The sequence below is a fragment of the Plectropomus leopardus genome, chromosome 8 (assembly GCF_008729295.1).
Source record: "Plectropomus leopardus isolate mb chromosome 8, YSFRI_Pleo_2.0, whole genome shotgun sequence".
Classification (NCBI taxonomy): Eukaryota; Metazoa; Chordata; class Actinopteri; order Perciformes; family Serranidae; genus Plectropomus; species Plectropomus leopardus.
In genome coordinates this window covers 14,955,439-14,978,944 of record NC_056470.1, presented here as the reverse complement: position 1 = coordinate 14,978,944, position 23,506 = coordinate 14,955,439, and the positions used below count along the sequence as shown (strand labels likewise).

The 23,506-nt window shown below is 39.8% G+C and overlaps 1 protein-coding gene across 12 annotated transcripts in view; it reads left to right on the top strand.

Annotated features, from left to right (window-relative positions):
* Window positions 1-23,506, top strand: part of kif1b (kinesin family member 1B) — a 65,970-nt gene that overhangs the window by 11,794 nt on the left and 30,670 nt on the right. For 4 of the 12 annotated variants that reach the window (XM_042491106.1, XM_042491096.1, XM_042491105.1 and 1 more), the window contains exons 3-20: window positions 9,170-9,246; window positions 9,394-9,573; window positions 10,365-10,433; window positions 10,815-10,993; window positions 11,632-11,743; window positions 12,287-12,364; window positions 12,470-12,535; window positions 12,713-12,730; window positions 13,082-13,157; window positions 13,706-13,784; window positions 13,894-14,036; window positions 15,054-15,095; window positions 17,717-17,928; window positions 19,649-19,728; window positions 20,190-20,265; window positions 21,571-21,650; window positions 22,097-22,203; window positions 22,504-22,587. In XM_042491106.1, coding sequence (XP_042347040.1) covers window positions 9,170-9,246; window positions 9,394-9,573; window positions 10,365-10,433; window positions 10,815-10,993; window positions 11,632-11,743; window positions 12,287-12,364; window positions 12,470-12,535; window positions 12,713-12,730; window positions 13,082-13,157; window positions 13,706-13,784; window positions 13,894-14,036; window positions 15,054-15,095; window positions 17,717-17,928; window positions 19,649-19,728; window positions 20,190-20,265; window positions 21,571-21,650; window positions 22,097-22,203; window positions 22,504-22,587 — 1,758 coding nt within the window. The remainder of the gene's footprint in view (window positions 1-9,169; window positions 9,247-9,393; window positions 9,574-10,364; window positions 10,434-10,814; window positions 10,994-11,631; window positions 11,744-12,286; window positions 12,365-12,469; window positions 12,536-12,712; window positions 12,731-13,081; window positions 13,158-13,705; window positions 13,785-13,893; window positions 14,037-15,053; window positions 15,096-17,716; window positions 17,929-19,648; window positions 19,729-20,189; window positions 20,266-21,570; window positions 21,651-22,096; window positions 22,204-22,503; window positions 22,588-23,506) is intronic. The other 8 variants (XM_042491100.1, XM_042491099.1, XM_042491108.1 and 5 more) reach the window with 6 other exon arrangements.

The window sequence follows — 23,506 nt, the reverse complement described above, 5'->3', positions numbered from 1 at the left end:
TAAAGCCAGAGAGCATTTAAAGAGAGACTTCAGTCTTTGAGTGGAGGCTAGTTGAGGAAATCCAGGTCACTGCTTTGTAAAATGGGTGCCTGTTGTGTGCAGTGAATGTAAGGGGCTCTGTATTTCCCTTGTCTGCACAGCCTGGCCTACACTGTTGTCTACGCAATGCCTGGATCATATGATGAGCTGTATGTTGTTTTGAAACTGTTTAATCATGAGTTGGGATTTTAAACAAATGTACAGCTGTTTTGAATGGATAGATTACATTATAATGCAAATCCAGTGTTTTATATTATAATATATTATATTTTATATATTAATATGATGATAATAACAGTCCAGTCGGCAATGGTTAATATTTGAAAAGCTTTCTGGGAAAATACACTTATTTTAAAGTCAGATTGTTGGAATCAGCATCTTTCTTATTGCAGAGAAGTTTCATTAATGTTCCTATTGTAGGCTAATATTTTGTGCCATCTTAATTATGTGCGCTCTAATAATTCATTATTACTATTATCTGTAATGTTGATAACCAAAGTTGAGCTTAGACGGAAAATGTGTTCCACATTTATAATATAGATATAAACTGTGAAGGGAATGCTTAATGTTGAATCTGTTTTAGCTTTAGTTTGTTAATGCAGCACACACAGAACTACTTCCTTAAAGTAAAATTGTGATAAGGTTGACGCAGGCAAGTTAAAACTGTCAATAAATTAAGTGCTATTTTTAAACTGGAAAATACCAGACAGGTCTAAAGCTGTAGAGGTATTACTACTATAGCTTTCCATGACACAGGATGTGTTTGGAAAGACCTCTGACCTTTTCGAGGCAGCACCTGCAAAGAGGAGAATATCCTCCTTGGATGTGATCCATGAGAAGCACTGCCTCTTTTAGCTGTGAAAGCAGCTGAAAACCCTGACTAAGGATCCGGTTAATGTTAACATAGAGGTGCAAACAATAAGTTAGCTCATTATACAAGCTGGTGGATGTGTCCAGACTTTGTTTCGACACATTAGGCATTAGGCCGACAGCCATTGGTATGTGATTTTGATATGCATTGTTATCTCATTTCTGATTTCATGCCAGTCCTGTGTGCCTTGTGGGTTTAACCCCCAATGTCATCACCTGAGAGGCTGCCTGATATCCCGCTCTCTTTGTTGTAGTTCTGTGTTTGTTTAGCTTCTGAATGGAGTCCTGCTGGCTTAGCATGTTTTCTCTGTCTGGTGGCTTCTAGAAGCTTCTCTTTAGTCTCTGTTATCCTGGACTCAGTGAGTCTGCGTGAGCCTGCTAATATCAAAAGGCACTCGCAGGCCTCGCTGGCTATCAGTGTCTGCAGGCCGGGAGCAATGTATGGTTTGGCTATGAGTTTGGCAGAAAGGTTGGGCAGCTGAAATCTGTCCATTCCTTCCTGTCACTGACAGTCTGTCGGCATGCAAAGCACTAGCTGCCATCTGCTGCTGTATAAATAGACAGTAGTCAGAGCTGGAACAGCTGGCACATAGGCCAGGACCGGCCCTTTCCTATTGCTTTCGAGCTAGGCAGGCAACCCCTCTGAAAGCCATTTCAATGTATTAGTTTTTTTTTATTTGTATATTTTGACATGTTATGAGAAGAAGCTCATAAATTTGTTTACATGCACCATTAATTTCACATTTCTAATGACTTCTGATTTCCTGCATTTTAGCAAGAAACACAGATTTCTTCATATGACGAAGAAATGGAGAGAAATCCTGTAACCAAATATATGTGCTCTCCCACAAAAGTGTGTGTCTTTTCAGTACACTGTCACTCCTGGCATGCTCAGGAAAAAAAAAAGAAAGTTGCCGACCAGCTGCGTGTAAAAGTGGACTTATTTATTGTAGTGTAAACACATACTCCTGACTTCCTGCCCAAATCAGATTTTTTCAAACACCCTTGTTTCTCGGATAGATGTAAACACAGTTTCTGAATTCATTTCAAATATCTCTATGATATTTTTCATTTCAGTCCAGTTGCTTTTAACCTGCACTTTACATTTAACTCGAAATATTGAATTTATTTATTTATTTTTTAAAAATGTGGTGATCACTTTTTCTAAAGAGGAGGGCGGGTAAGGCGTGTGAAAAGGGTCATTGTGATAGAGGGGACTGGGCACATAAAGCCTTGTCATAACAGATTACCTAATGTGTTTTGCAGGCTCTGTTGTCAGTTGCAATACCCTGCATTCAGTGCATTGTTCTGGTGTCTTCCTGTGCTTTTTTTCCCCTCTCCTCTCCCCGAGTAGGAAGAGAAAAATGACGTGATCAGCCTTCTGAGTAGAAACAAAGGATTTGTTAGTAGGACCTCAGTGCCTTCCTTTACTTTTACACTTATTAGTTTGATGTAGTGGCTTCTCTAATGAAATGACAATGGCTGCTCTCATTAATAGAGAGTTTGTTGTAGTTTGTTTGTCTGAGTCGATGACGGTGATGTGGATTCTGGTGTCTCCTGGCTAGACACATTCGTCTGCCTGCCCAGAAAGTTCCAGGGTTTTTTTGGCAGGAGTACTCAGCAGATGAGTATTGAATTGCTGTGTGGATACTTTTTAATTAAAGGCCACATGGCATCTCCCTGACCAGACGTGAAAGTGCACTGCGTCCAAAGGGGGAATCAAGATACCACATGTTTGTTTCTGTTTTGGAGATGTTGTACGTCCTCTGTTGTGGCTGTGACAAGCTCAGCTGTTTGTCAAATGAGCACGGCAGTGCTCAGACACTACTTTTAGCCCTCGATTCTGAGCTGCATCCAGTGACAACTCTGTCACCTGTGCTGCAGCCGTGGCAACCGGGTCATCACACACTCTCTTCCAAAGACACTGGATACAACACACGGAGCATTTCTGTGGCCACGTCAGAATGTGCCCCATCCAGTCTAAATGCTCCCTTTTTAACACTGAACAACAGTATTCGCATTACTGTGGCACTGCTCAAACCATCTGCTCATGTCAGCAGCTGCTTTGCTTCACCACTCATGCACAAACTGTGACACAGGTATGCATTTGTAATGTTGCGATCTATAATGGTATGGATTTCGCTTGATGTGTTGATGGCACAGAGCGCACCAAAGGTTAGGCTGTTCACCAACATAATGTATGAACAGTCCTATACACTGTTTATATTTCCCATTAAACACACAGTATATGAAACACGTTTGATGTACTTTTCATGAGCAACTATGATCACTACCAGTGATGCTTTCCCATACAAAAACTAAATGTGCTGTCTGTTGTTGGTTTTATCAAACCTTTGGCAGAAAAAAATTAACCAACCTGTGAACCTTGGTCCTATGTAGTGAACCACTCTGCATTCTCACCAGTTTTGCACTAAACCATTGTAATGAAGGATGTTTCATCAACGTTAAGTGTTGCAAGATGCATGATGGAATTAAACAGTAGTGTCCAAATTGTTGAAACTTTTGTTCTGTTATTACCCCAAACCAAGCATGGACCAACGATTAAAGAGACCACTACACTACTTCTACACACTACTTTTGTTTCTATTTCTCATCTGAGTTCCCCACCATTGTTCCTTTTTCATCCTGTCTTTGCAATCTGTAGAATATGAATAATGTCATCACGGTTTGCACTTGATGTCAAGGAAAATCTGCTACTTTTTGGTTCCAGCAGAGAACCAACTTTTCAGGTTCTGAGCAAATTTAGCAAAATTTATGACTGGTCGAAATGGTTTGAATGGTTCAAAATTAGGTGTGGGAAACTGGAAAGGAACTGGTTTCTATGATTGTGGAAAAGGGTATGAGTGTGTTAAACTGGGTGTCCAAATGAGAATAAACATCCATTTAAAAGATAAGAAATAAAAAAAGTTCTGGTGTTCTTGCCTTAGAGTCGTGATTTTTTTTTGTGTTTTTTTTTTTTTAGTTTTTATCATCATCAAATCATCATCAGTTATCATCCTTGGGTACATTATAAACAGGAACTGCTAATAGCTAATTCAGCATACTTTTAATTGTGTCAATTAACCAAAATGTACACAATATATTAATTTAGGCTAATGAAAAGGGGGCTCATGTTGTAACCCACAGCCAACTCCCTGACTCTTCCTGCTTACATCAACCAAAATGAAATTATTGAACTAATGTGCTTTTATTTTGATGCAGTTCTGTTTCTGCCTTTAGGCTTTTCACCCCAAATATAATCAATCATATATAATCAACATCATGAAAGATATGGTCCCATTATTCCAGATGTAATGAGTTAAGTGCACATGGTTAGGGTTGTATGTTGCTGCTGGTGTAACTAACAATTTTATTTGGTAGAAAATTACAGTCTGTAGTCTGTAGTAGTGTTGTGAATTAAATGAATTAAATAATGTTCCTCAGAAGTGAACCGTTACATCACACTGCTGCCCATATGCACACAGACCCCAGGGATGCTATTAAAATTCCTCAGTCTTGCTGAAAGAAGCACACATGGTAATTACTATTCTGCACAGATACTATTTCTCTAAATGCCTGGGTTGTGTCAGCAACTCACCCATTTGTTTTCCTTCATATTTTACATATGCATTTATTTAATGCCCCTTCCTGTGACTGCAGATGGGCATCGATCAGCTCCAACTAACAGCTAACAGATCCTTAGAGGGTTACTGGAAGGGAGAGACAGATACGCACAGCCATTTTAGACCCTGCTTGTCTGCTAGTCTCAGGTGAATGGGTCTAGCTTTTAGTCCCCATCTGGTGCTCAGAGACCTCCTAACAACCTAATTACGGAGGGGTAACTTTGCTTTCCTGGCCGGATTATAGGCCCCATGTTGAACACTGGAGCACAAAATGTCTGCCGGCTACAACCAGCTGAGTGATGTTCTTTAGATAGCAGGATGTGGTTAGTTAACGGGTATCCAGGCTTCCATGAAATGGAAAGCTCCTGTGGAGTGCCAGCATCATATCAGTCCTGTACGCTGCAGAACAGGAGCTGAAAATGCAGAGCTGTGGCATTTTGGACAAATAAACATTTGAACTTGTATACCACCTGGTAGCTTGTGTCTGTTCCCTGCACATGGGGTTGTTGGCTGAATGTCTTGAAAGAATCGTGTACTACTACATAGTCTCCCACACAGATTTGCACGTCACCCATTTATGTAATGGAAGTTTAGTGTTGTTTGGTAGCCTGATGTTGACACAGTAATGATAAAAAAACAGTCTTCTATCTTTTACTTACTGATAATTTCCTTATGTGGACCTTAAGCTTAGTGTGTATGTAATGTGTACTGTCTGTGTCACCAAGGGTAGTGCCTTGGGTGTTTAAATTATTCTGTGAAACGTTTGTCTTTTGTACTTTATTACCATATTCCTGTTACTAATTGTATTCTAAAGGTGTTTGTGTCATAAAAGTTGTTTCTGCTGTTGCTTATGCTTATGATAAGCAGCTTAATGTCTTAGTTACAAATCCTAAAGCTTTTCACACTATGCAATTTGCACGTCTGTTTTTTTTGTTTGTTTTTTTTTAAGAATCCTGAAATCAATATTTAATAAATAATTTGAAAATTTTAGTTTTTATATAGTTTCTCCAGAACAGTAATAAGGGATGCTTGAGGAGGGAGAAAACAGAACGCAATGTGCCGCATCCTCCCCTTCTGTGCCAAGTTGAGGTTGTTATGGCAACCAGAATCTGGTCCTATACCTGTTGCCATGGTTGAGAAAGACAGAGTGATGACGTTTTTTAAGCAGCAGAATGCATCTGCCATTTTAAGCCCAGGAAGTGACTCTGTTGGGAATATTTACTATAAATGGAAAGCAGAGGAATCCCTTATTGACATCTTAATTTGTGACTATTGCTATCTTCAGTGCTTACATGGATGCTGCTTGCAAGTGGGATGTACAGATGTCAGTGTAAAAATTGAAGCGAGTGACTGATATACAGTTGAGACAAAGTAGGTGAGTCATGCTGGAAGATATGGGGCACTCCTGTCATATTTATTCAATCTGAAACGGCAGGGAAAAAATTCACCCTATTCTGCCTCAGTCTTCAGTGCTTAGATGCAACAGTTCGACAGATGTGTAATTAGGCTTTGGCAGTATGTAATATTTCATACCTTTTCACACCTTCCTGGAATTTCACTGGGGTATACGATATATGACAGTGTAAGTGTTCTACTTACTTTCAGATTTTTAGACTAATAAATACACAATAGAAACCGACAAAATGCCAAATGTAAGGAAAAGTAATAAACCCACACTTATTTTCCTTATTAAACAGAGAAAAACAATTGTACACCTTTGAATTCAGCTTTCTTTCCATCATGGAAGACTGACGAGGCTTAATTGCCTCATTAACTCATCATAAAACACACTTCGTTCAAACTTGACAAAAACAAAATAAAAAATCATCCAAACTGTCATGGTTACTTTTGCAAGTAATCTAGTCTGTAAGTCCACTGTTCCAACAATCACCAACTCAAGTTTGGTCAAAATAAATTCCTAGTTCACGGAGTAGTATGTAAAAAAAAACCCAAAACAAAACAAAAAAAAAACATGCCCTGTGGTGTCCCTCTGCCGTAGCGGCCCGCTGGCTGTATTCAGTCCTGTGATATATCCCTCAACCACTAAGTGTCCTGGTGCTGTGCACTACATAAAATCAGTCTAATAGAAAGAGGGCCGCCTGTATTTATGGCAGTGTTGAAAAACATAAAATTGGGATTTCTAAATACCCTGGTGTACTGTAGTACCACGGCTATGTGTGATAACATAATAGTTGGATATACCTTGAGAGGCAATGTACTCTTCTCAATTAGAAGTGATAAAAAAATTGAACTGCACACACGTGACCACTGCCAGCCACATCCCTTGTCTTCAGTACACATTTATAGACTCTTACATGAGAGTCCCACTCTCATGACGCACTGATGGGACCACATCGGTGAAGCAGCTGTCTGTTCTGAGAGCAAAAGAGTGGGCAATCGAATGACACGTTCATTCCACGTCGTGAGCATGATTCACCTTTAGGAGTTAAGCTGTCTTCCACTAACTGCTACCATGTAGCTTTGCTGCTGTGCTTAGGTGCATTTTTACACCACGACATCCACCTTTGTCTCTGATGAGTGCCCATGTAAGAACCAGGGAAGCTGATTATGTGGGAGATTAGAAAGCTTACATATTTTATTGTCTTCTGAGAGCACAGCTGTGATTCCCAGTTAGGCCAGTTTGTCACTCTGCTGGCCTGTCATGGGCATCCCACTGTCTAAATCACATGCCTGGCACTGTCTCATCATCTTTCTGTTTTTATTTCTAAGTTGCCCTGTTAACACTGAATTTGGCTGACACTGAATGACTGAATAAGACTGTCTCTTCATTAATAGCCACTGTAGATTGTTCCAGGAAAGGGGGATAGGGGCACTGGTAATGTAAATCCCCCTTCGTTTCATCATACCCAGGCTCCAATTTCCCTTTGGAGGCAGGTCAAAGGTGATATTGGGCTTAATTTAGCCACCTGTCTTGCTGTATCTTCTTCCAGTGCCCAATATGGAAGCTGCTGCTCCGCCTGTGCACCTTAACCTGATTGCAGGGCGGTACAGACAAATGCATTCTTTTTACCTGTGCTAGACTGTAGCTGAATTTCAGTGCAATGGCAGCTGCTATAATCATCACATATTTAGCATGAAGCAGTTAGTGTTCTGGTTTCTGAGGACACGCTGTGCTTTTCTGTCAGCATGTGACCTGTGGAGGGTGATATGCAATCCCTGTCTCTCCACATCTCCTGCATTATTGATAAGTGCGCTGAAATCCTCTGAACACACAAGGCACTCTGCCTGGGACATCTTGATGCAAAAGCCTCACAAGCAACCTCATGTCGAGGACCAGACCTGGCTTTAATTCGCCCATTAGCAAAGAACACAATTTGCATTAAACAAAGCTAATTACTGCTTTGTGGCCTACACTGATTTGATTGGAAATAGTGAAAGTGCATTAAATACATGGTTTCTGTAATTCTTACTAAGATGCATATTTACAGTTTTTCCTTTCACCCTGCCTTTGGTTTCTATTGTTGCTCTGTTTGGACTGTTGCTAGGTCCTTGAGCACACCCATTAGCCCATCAAACCTTTTTTTTTCACTAGCCTCTTTGTCGCTCCCTCCTCTCCCCTCTACTGATGTTAGACGTATGTGTTCGTCTGCTTAGACTGAGCGAATTCTCTACGCTGACGCAAAGCAGCTTTAGCCAATAAAAGTGCATTTTGTTTAAGAGGGGGATTTGAGGAACGGATATCTACAAATACCCTACAGTAATTTCTTAGTCTCCTCCTCTGTTTCCATCACATATCCAGTGCAGCGTGTGGAAAGCTTAAACACAAGTCCCAGGGGTACCAGCAAGCATGCTTGAGAGGGATGACATGCCAGGCATGGCTGCAGATTCTTGTTCATTAAGAAATGTCAGTGTGACCATGGGGAATGGCTGATAGTGCCGAAACATTGTGTCATTATGCCTTTTGCCGATAAAACAGGTGAAGGAGGTATAATGAGAACAGGCTACATGTGTTATTATTGAAATCCTGTATTGGTTGTTTCTGTAGCTGTGTTATCAGTTAAGACCCTGATTAAAGATGCTGTACTTGGTAAAAGTTGACACAGCAGTTGCAGTTCTCCAAAAAGCCCGTGGCTCATAATCTGTCACTGGTTCATGTGACTTTCAGTTCCAAATATATCACCGTTAGTGCTCTGATTGAAGAATGGGATCTTTGCAGGCACACAACTTGCTAACCAGGATAAAAATAAACAGTGTGTTAATCGGGGTCCACTGAGACAGTGCATTAAGAGAGGTTTGTTTTTTTAAACTGAAATGTAACTTTTTGTGTGTGTGTTTTTTTTTAAGAAGGATCAGTAGAAATACATGAATAATCTCTTTGAATGACGGATGGGAGTTTGATTAGATATTATTAAGAAACAACCCTCCCAATTGGCATGCAAAAGAAAGAGAATGTGCCAGAACAGCAAAACAAACTAAAAAGAAAAGGAATAAACTAAAACATATTTGATTTGATGCTTTAAACTAGAACTAGAAAAAAAGATAATGTATCATTAATGAAGTCACTGAAGGTAGAAGTTATGATGAAACTGAGCGTGGGAGTAGTTTTGCCTCATAATCACATTCAAGCCAGATGTTATTTATCAACCACATTACTACTTTTCTTTTTCCCCCCACAGCTATTCTCAACCCCAAAGCCCCAAAGGAACCAGCAAAGACCTTCAGTTTTGATTACTCCTACTGGTCACACACTACGGTGAGCGCTCTTTTTCACAGTCCAGTGTAATGACCAATAAGAAGGGAAATTTAGATATAATTATACATATGTTGTCAGTTTGATACCAATTCCACAAGTTTATTGAAATTCTATACATTTTAATTCCTCTCTCTGTCTTTGCCACAGCCGGAAGACCCCAGCTTTGCATCACAGAACCTTGTCTACAATGACATTGGCAAGGAAATGCTGGCACATGCTTTTGAGGGCTACAACGTTTGCATCTTTGCTTACGGCCAGACTGGAGCTGGCAAATCCTACACCATGATGGGCAAGCAAGAGGAGGGGCAGGAAGGAATAATTCCCATGGTTTGTTCTACATTACATCCCACTTATTTTACAAAAGTGCATAGAAGAGATTTTGAGGCTTTACCAACTGTATTGGTTATGTCTCACTGAATGATCAAAACACCACCTGAGTCACAGTCTTGGTCACTTTCTGTAATACAAGAGCAGTTTTTATCAGTTCTTTAATCATTCCCTCCCATCAAACTTCTTACCCAATTTGTTCCAGCTCTGAAATGCTGAGACTGAATCTTTACCTTTACATTTCTCTTCAGCTGCGTTTAAGAAGACAAATAAATCTACCTTCTACATTTCCTGTAATGAGAATGTTCTGTTTTCTACAAATGTTTGCCAACTTAACCCATATTGTCATTTGACATAGTCAGACCCGCCTCTAATGTTTGCTTAGTTTATTGTCTGATAGCCACTCTAATGGCATTAATAAGAAGAGTATGGCCTACATGATGCGAAACTCTCAGAAAACGGTAGTTCTTCTCTACAATCTGCTGGCAAAATCTGTCTTGTCAGATGTTTTTTTCCAGCTTTGGATTAATTCTTGCATTCAGACTATATTTTACTCAGTAATGATTTTAATTGTTTAGTCTCATCCATGGGTGCTCTAGATTTAATGGTCGGATCTTTGTAATTCTATGGGTGTGACATTTTATTGCTTAAAAAAATGCTTTAATGATTTATATGTAAAATAAGTTTTTAGAATATTGTTGTTCCATTGATCTCTCTTCCTATTCATCCTCCCTCTCGCCTCCCCACATGCTGTTAATTTGTCCTAAACATCTTCTTTCTCTGCCTCTCAGCTCTGTGAAGATCTATTTGAGAAAATCAATGAGGACAGCAACAAAGATGAGCTCTCCTACTCAGTAGAGGTGAGTGTCAGACTGCTTTGCAGTGTGTAATCCCTGTTCTCAGCCCCTGCCGCTGGCTCTTTTGTTGGCTTGTCTCTAATGAACCATTTCTCGCCTTCTCCTAACTGTATATCTGGTAATAGTCAGTCATCAATCACATATTGGCTAAACCTTCAGTTTCCTCAGCAGTCAGTCTTCAAGCAGAGAAACACTAGAAGTCTCAGAACAGCAAATGATTCTGTAATGGATCAGCAACTACAGATGCAAAAAATATATGGTGATATACCAACATTATTTAGACCTGAACTATAATAGTTCTACATTCAGCTTCTTGTTACTGCTTTGTGATGTTGCAATGTGGCTCCAGAACTGACAATCTGTTACTTTTGCTTCTAATTCTAGGTCAGTTACATGGAGATCTACTGTGAGCGAGTGCGAGATTTGCTAAACCCTAAGAACAAAGGGAATTTACGAGTGCGAGAGCACCCGCTACTGGGTCCTTACGTGGAGGACTTGTCCAAGCTGGCTGTCACCTCCTACACAGACATCGCTGACCTAATGGATGCAGGCAACAAGGCCAGGTGAGTCAAGCCCTGGGATCATGCTGAGGTCAGGGGAAGCAGGGGAGTTATATTGGTGATGATAGCTGTGATGATGTGATAACCGACATCCTCAGAATAATGAGTTTATGAAGGATGAAAATTTCCAGCAAGATGAAGTTAGCTGTTGAAGAAACAGCTAATATTCTCCATTGACAGAACCTTATTTAAATTGCAGATAGTGAGTGTTGCTCATTGAAATTAATGCATGTGATATGTGTGTTGTTTTTTCCGTGTGTGTGTGTGTGTGTGTGTGCGAGTGTTTTTCACGGAGCTCCCGTAGGGAGGAGTGAACCCTGCCTTAATCTTTCTGTGCTGACTCAGAAGGCTTATTTCTGGAACATGGCATGAAAAGCCTGTATCTCCCCTGTTACTGTCCCTCTGACTGTGTCTTGTGTATTTGTGTTAGGTGTCCTCACAGTATTATCCACCTCCGCCATACAAAGTAATCCTGTAGACTCAATTCACTCTAATGGGCGTAAAACCCAGTGATGTTAGCTCCAGTAATAGCTAAGACCATGAATTATTTAAAAGTGATTAAAGTGCTCAGAAAAAATGTGTTGCATGCTTTTTTTTTTAAAAAAAAAACCCTAACTTATGCCGTTTGTGCTCACCTGCAGAACTGTCGCTGCCACCAACATGAATGAGACCAGCAGCAGGTCCCATGCTGTTTTCACCATCGTCTTCACACAGAAGAAACATGACAGTGAAACAGATCTCTCCACAGAAAAGGTCAGAGGAGACTAGAAAGACAGCCTTCGTCTGATTCTTAAATTAGATCTGTTATCTATTCTCACTTAATCTTTTTTTTTTTCAACTTAAAACTGACTCTGATGCTATGCTTTTGGGAGTAATTTTCTTCATGCTGATTTTTACTTACAGCCCATTTATTTAGTTTGCTCTTTTGACTTTGGCTAAAATGTCTCCTGTGGTCCTCTTAGTCAGCGGTGATCGCCATTTTAGATTTGACTTTTAACATTTCCTCTCAATGCTGCAGAGACAAAGACCACTGTGTCGTCGTAAACACAATGTCCATTGTGTTCAGCCACTCTATCAGATTTTACTGCTTAGCTGCATCTCACTTGACAGTTGTATCCAAATGTTTAGAATGTTTTGCAAAAATGTTTGAAATATTTTTGAAAACATTATGAACTTTTTATTTGGTAGACAGTGCTGTTATTATTCCAGTAACGTTCTCATCTTCTCTCAGGTTTTTATCGCTCTGATTTAAATCATTCATAAGCTTGATGCATCTAAAATTTACTCCCTCTTCAGGTCAGTAAAATTAGTCTGGTAGACTTGGCAGGAAGTGAACGAGCAGATTCCACTGGAGCTAAAGGTACCAGGCTAAAGGTAAGACTCTCTTTATCACAGACACCAAGCACCAATATTAGCAAATAGTCAACTAGTATTACTGTTATGGTTCTTACTGTTTTTTTTGTTCATCTATGGTTGCAGGAGGGAGCAAACATCAACAAATCTCTCACCACATTAGGAAAAGTTATCTCTGCCTTGGCTGAAGTGGTGAGTGTTTTATGTCTGTTTGTGCTTATTTCTGTCTTCTTCTCTCCTCCTCCTTTCCTCTCACCCTCGACAGCTTGACCCTGTCTTCTCAAGGAATTAATGTTTGTATCCTGGCATGCTGTAATGTCTGCCCTTCTGTTTTCTCTTCTCTTGTCCTTGTAATGCTTGCTCACACAGGATAACTGTACCAGCAAGGTAAACCCTCTGACAGCTCAACCACTAACGTCTGATTCCTCCCATGAGTCCAATTTGACAGCCTTTTGCCATGTGCAATGCTAGAGTTGCTGCATAGTGTTCTTCCATCAACATTTTATTTTAATTAAGTGCTGTGCTTTTAGGCACCATGCGCATTAAAAATCCACAATCCTTGCACCATAGCAAACGGTAAACAAATCAGGCCTCGACTGGTTTTATCCCACCACTTGTCCATTAAATATGAGCTGTTTGTCATGGTACATCATAATATTGCTCGACCGCCATCTCTAATTTGCAGCTTTAAAACAGAAAGTGTTCCGTAAGTGTTAACATAATGTTTGTTTACCGCAGAGCAAGAAAAAGAAGAAGACTGACTTCATCCCGTACAGAGACTCTGTTCTGACATGGCTGCTGAGAGAGAACCTCGGTATGATCATTAATATCACCTGCTAAATACACTTTATTGATGGAATATCTTGAAATTTATGTCTGTAAACTGTGTAGCAAAATCCTTGTTCATGGACAGCAAGAAAAATTGAACCATCTGTATCCTGTAAGATGAAGTGGGGGATAAAAAAAATGACTGGAGCTAGTGTACATTACTCTCTGCCAATTTAAGAAGAACGCTGTCAGCAGACTGTATTTCAACCTAACTAGACAAGCACACCCATCTCCTTGGCTCAGACATGTATGGAGGAGAGGCATACAGTGTGTTTTCAATCTAAGCACACTTGACAGATGCAGTACTTTGCAGTTTAGTCTAATTAGACTGAAGACGTATATCAGTGGAATTAGTATTCAGCACTCTGTAGTAGTGTTTTCTACTGTGTTGAGCATTTTTACTATGCATTTCAGTGGAAATCATGTTGTATTTTGAAATAAATCTTTTTTTTCTTCAGGCTAAATATAATATATTAGAAAACAATGGTCTACATAGTAAGGTAACTAAGCTCTTTACTGCTCTTTTGTTCTAAGGTGGAAACTCAAGAACAGCCATGGTAGCTGCCCTCAGTCCTGCAGATATCAACTACGATGAAACCCTCAGCACACTCCGGTAAGATTAACACCCAGCACAATTTACAAAATAATTCCAGTTATTTGTATGCATTGGTTGCGTATAATCCTTAACTACAAATACAGTTAATCTGCGTTATGATTTTTAGCTATGCTGACCGAGCTAAAAACATCAAGTGCAATGCTGTCATCAATGAGGATCCCAACAACAAGCTGGTGCGTGACCTGAAGGATGAAGTGGCTCGACTGAAGGAACTGCTCCGTGCTCAGGGCCTGGGAGACATCTTAGACAGTGAGTTGAATGCTATCACAGCAGGCCACATCTGCAGCCACACAGCTCCTCCTTTCTCTGTCAGGGTCTAACACATGCTGGCAGCATCTCCTTTCTACTTCACGGTTTCATTTCTGTCAATCATCCGACTTTGTTTTCATCGCTTTGCCTGTACTTATGCTTAGTACAAAACTAAAAAGACTTGTAAGAGCTTTAAATTATTATTTTTTTTGCCATCATACAATAATGGTTTATTATGCCTCCTTTATAGAGTAAAATGTTCAGTGTATATTTTGTATAATATGTACGGTAGCACAGTACATTCTTAAAATATTTAAAGCTACGTACTGTATAGTTACAAATTATTTAATGGAAATATAAATGTTCATATTTGGCTTATTGTGAATGGCAACACAAATGGTAGTTTAACCCTTTGAAACCCGAGCAAATTGGCTTGATTTCTTTTAAAACATGGAAAAAAGAAAAGAAGAAATGACACAAAATTTAGCAAGGAATTAGTAAAAGGTACAATATCTAAAATTTTGTATAAAAAAAGAGAAATAATTTTGGAGCATAAATTAAAATATGTAATTATTATAATTATAAGTTTAGTTTTTAGTTTTTAGTAATTTCTTGCAATTTGTAAAACGTTTCTCACCAAGTTGTTCATTGTGCTTTTTCCATGTTTTTGAAAGAAACCTCGCTAATGTGCTCAGGCTTCCAAGTGTTAAAGCTGCATTAAAATATTACACTTAATTTTCTGTACACAAGATTAATGGCTCATAGCCTAGGGAACTAGAGACATAATGCATCCATGAATAACTTCTAATTTCTGAACTGATTAATAACTTGCCTTGTTGCTAATCACTGCTTAGATTAAGCCTAATAACATGGCACTTACTCAGTCACTCCATTGCCATTTCTTCTCATCCTTGTTACGGTTCTCATCCAGCTCACTAAGAAATGTCTGTAACCGTTTCCTCCCATTCTACTGGAGCTGACCTCTGACCCTTCTCATCTTTTCCTGCTTCCCCTCAGTTGATCCTATGGGGGATGATTGCCCAGGAAGTGGAATCAAATGTGTGTATAAGTGTGGTAGTCACAAATTGTCGATCACTATCTGCCCTATTAATAGTAGCTAACATTGCTTATGCCCCCATTACCTGCATTTTAAATTTGCTACCAGCTTTGCATGTAAATGCTAAAAAAAAAGCAAAAGTTAATAGAAGAATACTGAAAAATGCAAGGCTTCTGTAGGTGTGCTTATGTGGCAAGGTTGAGCATGCCACTACTTCAGCATGCTTTGCGCTTGTGTTTCTGTTATATCTCAGAATGATGGGGGTGAGGCAGCTATTTGCAGGCTCAAATCCAGCTGTATCACAAGTTGCTTTTGGAATATCCCTTTTAGAAAATTTACTTTTAGAATAGCTTGTCTGTATTCCCCACCCCAATGACACGCATAATTTTCTTACCAAATCACCTTCTCAAGCTTCCCTTTGTTGACAGTGGTTTTTCTGCTTTTATGTTTTGCTCATTTTTACTAACCATCGCTGCAGGTGACAGTGCTCAAATCTTTAGAACGGCAGCTCTCATTTCTCAAACTGAGGCTCCGAGCTACAGACGAAAAGGTGCATGATTTTATATTTCTAAGTAGCCACACCAGATCTGTGCTGTATGTATAGAGTCGACTAACTTTATATGTTATGATACTGAGTGTGTTATCGTTTTGAATAGTTAGTTTGCTAGTGTGTCCTCTGCTGTTTTCTCTGATATCCCTAATAATCCCCCCTGCTTGCCCCAAATTAGGTGTTCACCTACTTTGCATTATATGTGTGGGGTAAAGGCTGTTATCCCAATATGTACTGGTTAAGTTGAGTAGCTCAGTGCTTGTGTCTTGATTAGGCATGGATGGCATTATGGTATTACTGTATACCAGGATACTGCGAAATCCTAACGGTGTGATTTTAAATACCTTCAATAATATGGACTCTCATCTTTCTGTACTTCATTCAGGAGAGGCTGTATTGAGGATGTTTTGCATGCAGTGCACATCCTACTGTTATTACTACTGTATTTCCACAATTAAAAGCACATATTACTCCACTCATCAATGAAGCGGTGCAAGCTACTGCATCATCAACAACACCGTGTGATATTTGTTCGGTAGATTAGAAGCTTACGTGTTAATGTCAGGATGGCTGTTGTTTAATTTTAGCCCACACACAGCCTTTAATCAAAACAGGTTTTACCTACCAGTCCTCATGTGGCCTCTGAGCTTTACTTCTCTCACGCTCGCTGTAGACACGGTCCTGCAAATGTTTCATAGTAAAAGGCCTTGTGTGGGCAACTGAAGTGATTCTGTTGACAGAAACGTTGTCAGAGGGCTTTTATTTTTAAACAGAAACACGAGAGGTTGAATAAAACAAAGAAAACTGTATTTCCTCGTGTCTGTGACAGGTAAAGACATTGACACTGTGGTAAAAGGTGATATATGGTCAATGTAGGAGACAATTGTCACTGTATATTTTTGTTGAAAATGGCGCGCGTCATGCGGAAAAATCGGTGGTGAGGCTCAGTTTCTCTAGATGTGCCACAGTGCTGCTCAAGCCGGCAGTGTGTATGCTCTAACCTGGCAATATGGGAACCAAAAAAAAAGAACCTAACAGCTTCTGTGACATGGAAGTCTTTGTTTCTGTAAAAGAGAGAAACTTGAAATCAGAAGGTGTATGGTTATGTTTCTCTGTTTGACAAGGAAAATAGGAGTAAGAATATTACCTTTTGTTGACCATACCATGGACCCCAGTGAAATTCAAGGAAGGGATGAAAAAATAGACACCCAAATCTTGTCTTGATACACGATGAAAGCTGTTAGCACCTCCCCAGTCATTTAAATTTTTACTTTTATTTGGCATTTGCTTTTGTTTTTTGTCTCTTATTTAGTTCTTTGAAAGCACAGTCGGTGTTATCTCAGAGGTCTTGAGGTCGTTATTTTGGCATGAGCTGCCTGACCTTTAGTAAGGCTGCTGTGGCTTCACTATGGTGGATGTGAGAGTGCACGCGTGTATGTGTGTGCGCGGTGAATCAAACTACTCGACTGCAGGCTGAACTTTGGCAGCATGTGTCAGTGACTCTAAGCTGTCTCCCCATGGACCGTCTTCCAGTCTCCATCCCCCTCCCATCCTGTAGTCTATACACTGATAGCAGTTTTCACACAGTGTGTTCTCATTCAAGACAAAGGCCTGCAAAGCAACATCCTCCTATTCCTCAGAATTGTGCAAACTAGAAATTAAGTGCTCAGAGTTAATTCCCCTGCTGTGTAATTTTGGTCCACATAAAAGCAGCCCTCTGGAAACTCTCTAATAAAGTACAAGCTGAAATTTGCTGTATTTTCTCTGAGAGTTGAAGAGTTGGTGCAAGCAGACTAAACCGCCTGGAGTGAAAACTGCTTCTCTCTCTAGCTGACCATAATGCTGGGTTTTTGTCTTAACCCTTTAACGTGTGTCTTACATTGGTCTTCCTCCCCTTTGTCCTCTTTGTCCCCTCTTTCCCCGTCTCTTTCTTCCCTCTCTCCTCCTATTTGTTATTTGGTTCCTCCATTTTATGTGGTTTACCCCCCCTATCCTGTCCTGGGCCTATCCCACCTCTCTCTGTGTGTTTTGCTCTTTTTCTCTCTCCCTCTTTCTCTCCTGCTGTTGGCTCAGACCTCAAAGACATTCAGAACAATAAGCATAGATACTTGATAGCCTCAGAGAACCAACGCCCTGGCCATTTCTCCACAGCGCCTATTGGTTCCCTGACAGCCTCGCCGTCCTCTGGCTCACTGTGCAGCCAGGGGGGCCTCCAGTCGGTCACCAGCATCCAGGAGCGCATCATGTCCACCCCTGGAGGAGAGGAGGCTATCGAAAGACTCAAGGTAAAGTTGACCAAAGACTTCAGCAGCCAAATCACACTTTTTGTGTCAAGAGAGAAAACGAGTCCCACGGCTGTCTGCCCACCCTGCAAAGACCCTCAGCCTTGGTTACTTTTATCTTTAACCCTTTAAAACCTGGATTGACATCAAATTAAAAAAGATTAAAATAGTAAAAAAAAAACCAGACAAACAAACTATTGTCCAGAAAACAATATTTATACCAATCATAATTACATATGTAAATCTGTGTTACTGTAAAAAGAAGTATACATACAGGCTTTTTGTTCATTTTTTAGTTATGTTTGTTCAGGTCATATTTTTCCAGCTTACTTCAGGTAATTTTCTTATAACTTTAGTTTTTTCACTTTGCTATTTAAACATTAGGACTAAAAACTACCTCATGTGGTTCTGTGTGGGGCAACAGACTGGCTTCTAAATGTTTATGCAAGATGTGCTGACATGAAATTTCCATAATATTATTGCATACAGTATATCTCAATTATTGGAAACACCATTTAAACGAATGTAAATCACCAAACATGGTTAAAACACATTCTTAGTTATTTATCATTATAAATCAATTGATTGTCAACATGATTGTCTAATGTCTTCCACTGGCCCTTCTTCTGTATCGGTCAACAAAATATTTTCTCCCCTGCCTGCAGTGGTAAATACATAATTACCACAAATGTGAATATAATCTAAATGTAGCAATCATTGTCACATTGCATAAGAAAATGTCACTTAGGTAAATATTTGAAAAGATACCTCAGAAGATTAGAGCTGTAGTGTTTAGAATTACATGTTAGTAAGTGTGGAAGGTTCATTTTTCCTAAACGCTGAAATATCTGTGAAGAGATGAAGGTAAACTGATGAAAAATCTCACACAGCACGTCGTGTAATATTTGTTCAGTAGATTAGAAGCTTACGTATTAATGTCAGGGTGGCTGTTGTTTAATTTTAGCCCACACACAGCCTTTAATCAAAACAGGTTTTGCCTACCAGTCCTCATGTGGCCTCTGAGCTTTACTTCTCTCACGCTCGCTGTAGACCTCTCACTCTGCTGATAAGGGAGCACATAGCATTGCAACAACCAACCATGAGGAGCTGCAGTTTCCATGGCAACCATGGTGCCCAGTCTGTCTGTCATCCAATGACGTCAAACACCAACGCAGATACGGAGGAAATTGGACCAAAATAGATCCTGTCTTATTGACTTTTAGCTTTAGTGGTGAGACACATGATATTCACATTCTTTGATAATGAAGGTTACCTCTATAATTCTTCTAAAAGCTGCCCAACATAACAGTTCATTATGTTGTCAAACTAAGATTATTAAACCTTTACAGCAATAAATATCACAGAATTATTAATACCCAGAAGAGCCGTACCTCACTGCTTTTAAAAGATGAACAACAGGTGTAGCCGCTGTACTGGACTTTTACTGGAGCTTTGAGCTACATTACCAGAGGGGATAATGTTGTGGTGTAACTGCTAATACACAGCAGCATGTTACCCTGCCCCTCTCTGCTTTTATGCCTGAATCAAAACTTTTTTTTAACAAACAAAGGACCTGAACTTGACCAAAAAACCCATGTTTGACTCAAGTATAACAAATCAGATCTCTTGAATACTTTACTGATTTAACACTACTGCACTGCTAATAGTTAAGACTACATTTCCACTGTTCGTGTTTTCCTCACACTTCTCCTCTGCTGTTCAGGAATCAGAAAAGATCATTGCCGAGCTCAATGAAACCTGGGAAGAGAAACTGCGGAAGACAGAGGCGATCCGCATGGAGAGGTCAGTTTAGCCCCCTTTATCTCTCGAGGGGGGAGATGTGTGTCATACGTTTGTGTGCCTCCCCACCTCTTCAAGTCGTCTGCGTGCTGTCACTGTTTGACCACCCGCCTGCAGCTTTGTCTGTGTCTTTTTACCCCTCTGTGCTGTCTGTCTCACTTTCTTCACCTATCTGTCTCATATCCTCTGGGCTCATTCTGTCCATTTCTCTTCCCTTCTTTGCTGTCACACTCTGCTGCACAAACACTCCTCCAACTTGATCCCTTTCTCCCCCTTTATCCACTCATCTGTGGCTCAGACATCGACCATGTTACCGTCTATCCATTGAGTCTCACTGGTGCCATTCTCTGCCTGTTTGTGTTGATTCCACAAATCACTCACTGTAATGTTGCACATAATCACTTCTCATCTTCTTCCCAACATTCTTATTCCTGAACCTCACAAATGTTTTTCCGTCACTACAGGGAGGCCTTGCTGGCAGAGATGGGTGTGGCAATCCGTGAAGATGGAGGCACTTTGGGGGTCTTTTCTCCTAAAAAGGTAGAACAGACATGAGACACAAGCACGCACGTTGATAGCATGGGACCGTGTCAAATTTTCCATGGGTGGTGATGCACACCCTTCCACCATCACTTCCTCACTTCTGTTTCCCATGTTATCTTTTTCCATGAGAACCCTCCCTGCACCGTCACATGTTTTTTCTCATCTGCTCACTTTATCTTTCTGCCTGTCTTTCTGTCTGTGTTATTTGCTTCCTTCATGTACTCAGCTTAGCCATGAAGGGCCATTTGATGAGCAGTTTGATTGTTTGCCCACTAAGAAGGTTTGTTTAATTAAGTTAGCAGACAAAGCACCTAGATGAGTTTAGTCGGTAGTAGTCATTTAACATTATAAATGTGCTTGTTTCTATGATGAGTTAGACAGATCCGCATTTTGTGTAACTACTGTGTGAAGCATCTATAGTTCATTTTTCCCCCACGTTTGAGTCTATTAATATACAGTGTATGAGCTTTAAAAATTATGTATAAAGATTTGACAAGGGATCCCTTGAAGCTTCTTTGAAGTTAAATGTTACACAGACCACTTGAATCAAGGTTTATCTTTTGAAGATAATGCTCAGCTCTGAGTAGATTATTTAAAGTTTTCCTTTAGCTACTTAGACCCATTAGTGCTGTCATGAGGCTTTATTAGATTACAGGCAATTATACATTCCCTCACTCTCCTTACCTGTCCTGCATCTTCCAGTAGAGACAGCAACATAAAGACCAGTAGATGCTTATCGAAAGAAGCACAATTATAACGGAGAAAGAGATTTGTTATCCTTTAATCACAGTTCAGTGCTAGCTGTCACTAAATCATCTCTGGTTTCAGAAAATGTCCCTGTTTGAAATGAATCTTTCTTTAGGTGTGTTCAGACCCTCTTCCTCTGCTATTGATGTGTTTTATGTTTTTCTTCTTCACATCCATTGTCTTCCTTTCATTTTTTTCTCCTTTCACTCATTGCCGCTCCATGGGTTAGCATTTCGTTGAGAAGCAGTGTGATCTTTATACAGACTTTAATGGGGTGTTTTCCCCAAAAAAGGTTGGTGGTTTTGCAGAGTAGCTGCTAGCATTATTTGTAGTGGTACTGTGATGTATCAGACTCTAGAGGTGTCAGCACTGTAACAATGTGATCATTTCTGTCCATGTTCATGTTCAATATATCACGAATCACTGACTGTGCCCATTCAGTCATTATTCCTACTACTGGTATACTTTGGTTACTGATGAGAACTGATGAAATTAGAGAAAAATGCTAGAAGTGTTTTTGTGATTACTTGTCTGCCTCTTGTGTTTCATCTGTAGACTCCACACCTTGTTAACCTGAACGAGGATCCTCTCATGTCAGAGTGTCTGCTCTACTACATCAAAGACGGAATTACAAGGTAACCAAAACTTGAAAGACGACACTGAAATGCTGCAGAGGATGTGGAAAGTTTTTGAATTTATTCCAGTATCTCCGAACAACTATGTATTTCATTTTTCCTCTTTTGATGTTCTGAACTTTCAGAGTCAGAGAAAAAGTGGCTTAAAATCTGCCACTGATCACATAAAGTTTTGTCGTCTTAAGTTACTTTCCTCCTCTTTGTCCTTTTGCCCCCCTCAGTGGATTATTCCTGTTGAGTATTTTGTTACATTTGTGCCTCAGGGGGAAAATAAGAGATGACAGAATCACAGACGAAACGGTCTATAGTGCTTTAGAAGTGCCTCTTTCTGACAGAAATGGTTTAAAGGTTCTGTTTAAATTTTGTCGACTTTTTGATAAAATGGCTGCCAATACACCAAGAGGGCAGTGCTTACTCTCTCAAAATGGCCTCTTTGATTGTTTCAGGGTGGGTCAGGCTGATGCTGAAAGACGACAGGACATAGTTTTAAGTGGTGCTCATATCAAGGAAGAGCACTGCATCTTCCGCAGCGAGAGGAATGCCAATGGAAATGGTGAGGCACCATATTATGAGTTTGCTTGCTTGTGTTTGCCTCTGTTTGTATGAATGTGTATGAATATATGTTTTTTTCAAATTAAGCAGAGCTGATTGATAATTTTTCTGCAATAATTTAAGAATGGATACCTCTAGTCCCTAAATACATGCAAAAGAAACCAAGGCACTTTGTTGGATGACAGAAATTATGACATTTATGCTCTAAATGTCAGTAGTCATCCTTTACCATTTAAAAATGAACGGTGATGATCTTTTAAGAATGAGTCACTTATGATTGGTTGATTTGTTTTTGCTGAAGTTATTGTCATGCTGGTGCCCTGCGAGGGATCGGAAACCTACGTCAACGGCAAGCGTGTTGAGGATTCAATCCAGCTTCGTTCAGGTACACATCTCATTTTTGTAAATAAAGTTATTAATTATCTGTAAATGTGATATTTGTATTATATCTGTAGGACAAGATGGTTGGTCCTGGTTTCCTATTAACTGTAGATAATTGAATTCATTATTGGGTTTTTCCTGGGGCTTTATAAGTCATTGTTGTACAATGTAGTTCATAACACCCCTTGTGATGTTCTAAATTTAACCAAAAAATAAGGTAAAAACAAAAGTTAGGGCTCTTACATTTAGGGTGTTTTCACATCTGTAGTTTGGAACACATGGTGTTATTTGGGGGTTTCAAGGTTCATTGTTGCATTTTTCATTTGATTCAGATAGCATTTTAAATGTACTTTATTTAGCGTATTAAACATTGTAAACAATCAAATTGGTTGATTATCTGTTTGACAGAATATCGGAGTGAAACTTACCGAAAACTCCTGGTCTCAGAAACAATGGAGCAGCACTGAACTTAATGCAGTCTTGGGTTTTCTGGTTCTGCTTTGGTGTTACTGTCATTTAAATGTTTGAGAAAAGGCAAACAATATGAGCAGCTGACAAGACATTGAGTTGTTGAGCATTTCATTCTTGGAATAAGATGACTGAGATGTTAGCGAAGGAGAAGGCGGGCCCAGATGGGAGAGAGAAATAATGATAAATTCTGTGATGACCCAATATTTGAGTCAGATCATGTTCTCACCTAAAGTAAGCTGAACTCTGTAGTTTATTTTGAAGCAAGCAGAGAGCCTGGTTTCAGGTGAGACCAGAGTTTTGGTGTTTGGTCCACACCAAAGTTTAAATGAGCTTTCACACTATCCCAAACCAACTGGATCACCTGACAAAATGCACCAGGGTTCGGTTAAAATGAGCTGAATGGCTCAGGTGGTTCTATCAGCATTGAAGGTACAATGTCTTGTCATGTCAAC